The sequence below is a fragment of the Microchirus variegatus genome, assembly GCF_963457635.1.
Source record: "Microchirus variegatus genome assembly, chromosome: 2".
Classification (NCBI taxonomy): Eukaryota; Metazoa; Chordata; class Actinopteri; order Pleuronectiformes; family Soleidae; genus Microchirus; species Microchirus variegatus.
Genome location: NC_139803.1, coordinates 33,136,607 through 33,139,300, shown reverse-complemented (window position 1 = coordinate 33,139,300; position 2,694 = coordinate 33,136,607). Strand labels below are relative to the sequence as shown.

At 48.9% G+C, this 2,694-nt stretch overlaps 1 protein-coding gene across 1 annotated transcript; it reads right to left on the bottom strand.

The window, feature by feature from the left end:
- Positions 1 to 669: 669 nt before the first annotated feature.
- On the bottom strand, positions 670 to 1,779 carry sox11a (SRY-box transcription factor 11a; the record flags this gene model as incomplete). The annotated part of the gene is made up of 1 exon (XM_083885869.1): positions 670 to 1,779. One exon carries the CDS (start codon positions 1,777 to 1,779, stop codon positions 670 to 672), a length of 1,110 nt encoding a protein of 369 aa, XP_083741995.1.
- Positions 1,780 to 2,694: the final 915 nt, after the last annotated feature.

Below are 2,694 nucleotides of genomic sequence, written 5' to 3'. Positions count from 1 at the left end.
CTTTTCTTTTAAAAAGATGAGGTCTGTTATGTATCAAAATGTTTCCCCTCCACACCTGTAGTATGCAGAGGTTTAGGCTGCGTACTTTTACCAAAACCAGGAGGTAAACGGATAAACAGTTACAAAAAAGAAACAAACATTTGCGGCATTTAGAAATTACATAAACCGTTTGTAAAGGAAAGTCCTGAACAATTTTTTTTGTCAGTTCACAGATTTGCTTTGAGTCAGTCCACACAGTCCGTTTTCAGCTCCCTGCAGTTTTGATTTTATTTTTTTTGTTTGTTTGTTTGTTTGTTTGAAGAGGATAAGATGCATAGAAGTTCACGTTTCTTCCCTTTTTGTGGTCGTGTTTTCAGCTGAGCAGTGAATTCAGACCGGTGAGGGAAAAAAATCCATAAAACCCTGTCATGCTGCCAGAAAAAAAGTCTGCAGACTTTGCTGTTTTGTTGATGTTTTTTTTTTTTGCTACCAGCTTCATAAGCATCTCATTCCTCAAACCTCACCTCGCCTCCTGGTCCTCCACCTTCCTCCAGGACACTTCAGACAAAAAAAACCCACAGGAGGCAGGACTATAAGGACAACTTGACCAGGACACATGTATAATTTCATTGCTCCCTTCTCTGTTATTACAAGAGGAACTTTTCCCCCCCCATCTCTCTCTCTCTTAATTCAGTATGTGAAGACCAGGTCGGAAAAGTTCGCCTCCAGCCAGTCCCCGGCAATCATCTCACTGAGTTCTGGCGTGCAATAGTCTGGGAATTCAAAGTGAGAGCCCAGGCTGCCCTCACTGAAAGAGTCCAGGTCCTTATCCACAAGAGACAGGGAGAGGTTTCCTGAATTGGGGTTGCCCAGCTCCGAGCCTGGGACGCTGGGGGCGAAATTCAAACTAAAGTCAAACAGCAAATCGTCCGCGTCCTCTCCGGAAGAGGAGCTGCTGCTGCTGCTGCTGGAGGAGGAGGATGTGGAGACCGACCTGGAGGATGCTGGTGAGACAGAAGCAGCGTGCAATGCGCTCTGCTTGGTAATGTTTTTGATATTGTAAAAGAGTCTGTTATTGTTGCTCCGCACTTCTTCGTACATGCTCGTCCCCTCGGACTCCGCCGAGGAGCTCAAAGTTGGACTCGCGGGCACTTTGGCTACGTTGTACGGCCTCAGCCGCTCCTCGTCCTCGGTCTTAATCCCCATCCGGTAGTCCTCTTCGTAGTCGTCGTCGTCGTCCTCGTCGGTGAGCTCACTTTTCACAATCTTTGCAACTTTGAAGCTGGGGAACACGCAGTCCTCGCTGCTGTAGCCGCCGTGCGAGGACTTGGAGCCGCTCTTGCTCTTTATCTTTGAGCACTTCTTGCTGGGGTTCTTTGCTATTTTGCCGCACTTCTCCGGAGACGGTGCTGATGATTTCGTAGTCGAGTCGAGCTTTGGTTTTTTCTTGGGTCTGTACTTGTAGTCGGGGTAGTCGGCCATGTGTTTTAGCCGCAGCCGCTCGGCTTCTCTGATGAACGGGATCTTTTCGCTGTCCTTCAGCATCTTCCACCGCTTCCCCAGGCGCTTGGAGATCTCCGCGTTGTGCATGTCCGGCGACTGCTCCATGATCTTCCTCCTCTCGATTTTGGACCACACCATAAACGCATTCATGGGTCTCTTGATGTGACCGGTGGCGGTCTTGCACCAGTCCGGGTTTATCGGCACGGGGCTGCACGCCATAAATTCACTCTCCTCGGAGTCGGTAGCCTCCCTGGACATGCTCCCGTCCGTCTCGCTGTTGTCTGTGTGCTGCACCATTGTCCCCCCGTGTTTCGAGTCACTTCTTCTGTGTCCGGACGCTGCAGTGTCTCGAACACCGCCAAGACCGCTCAGCACTCTGCGTTTGCGCCGGGGTTGGTCCACGTCCTCTGCGTAAATGTGTGTCTCAAGATCTGCACTCTTTTTCCAGAGTTACAAACTGCCTTCTTAACTAGTTATCGGCTTTTTCATCTCCCCTGCGTCACACCCCGCCACCCAATCACGTCCCTTCCACTCCGCCCTGCAGACTCTATCCAAGACTCCCCTTAACCCTTTTTATTCCTCCCTCCCGTGCGCTCATTGGAGTGGAGGAGGTGGGGATTTGTGGAACACAGTGTCTGGGGCAACACGCCGGGCGAGACAGGCATATTAAACACACAGTTTGCACTGAGCGCTCCCGGGATCTGCACCGCTCACCATTACGCGCACGAAAATACAGCATGTTTACGCATTTTAAGGGTAAAATAATCATATTTAGGATAATAAAACAAGTTATTAATGATGTTTTTCTTCAGACAGACCGCAATAGATATGTGTCTGGAGGAAAACATGTAGGCTCTGTGATTATTTTGCTCCCCCACTACGTTGTGTTGAGAACTGAGGGTGGCGCTTGGACACTGTTGAAGGCGCATGGATGCTTCACTGCCTCACTGCCTGGATACATTATTATAGCAGCTGCTAATGGCTTGATTCTTTCATTAAGTTCGGTATAACCTCACACGGTTAACACGTGTATCTCAGTGGCCAAGTGCGAACACATTAATCTCTCTCCCCCCTCCCTTTTCCTGTTTATTTCCTGGTGTTTATATTTGAATGCTCGAAAATAGGTCAGTGGCACATTCTGCTGTAGAGCTCTTGTTTATCATGTTAGTGTCAGCTCTCCTCATCACTTTCACTGATAATAATTCAGCACCA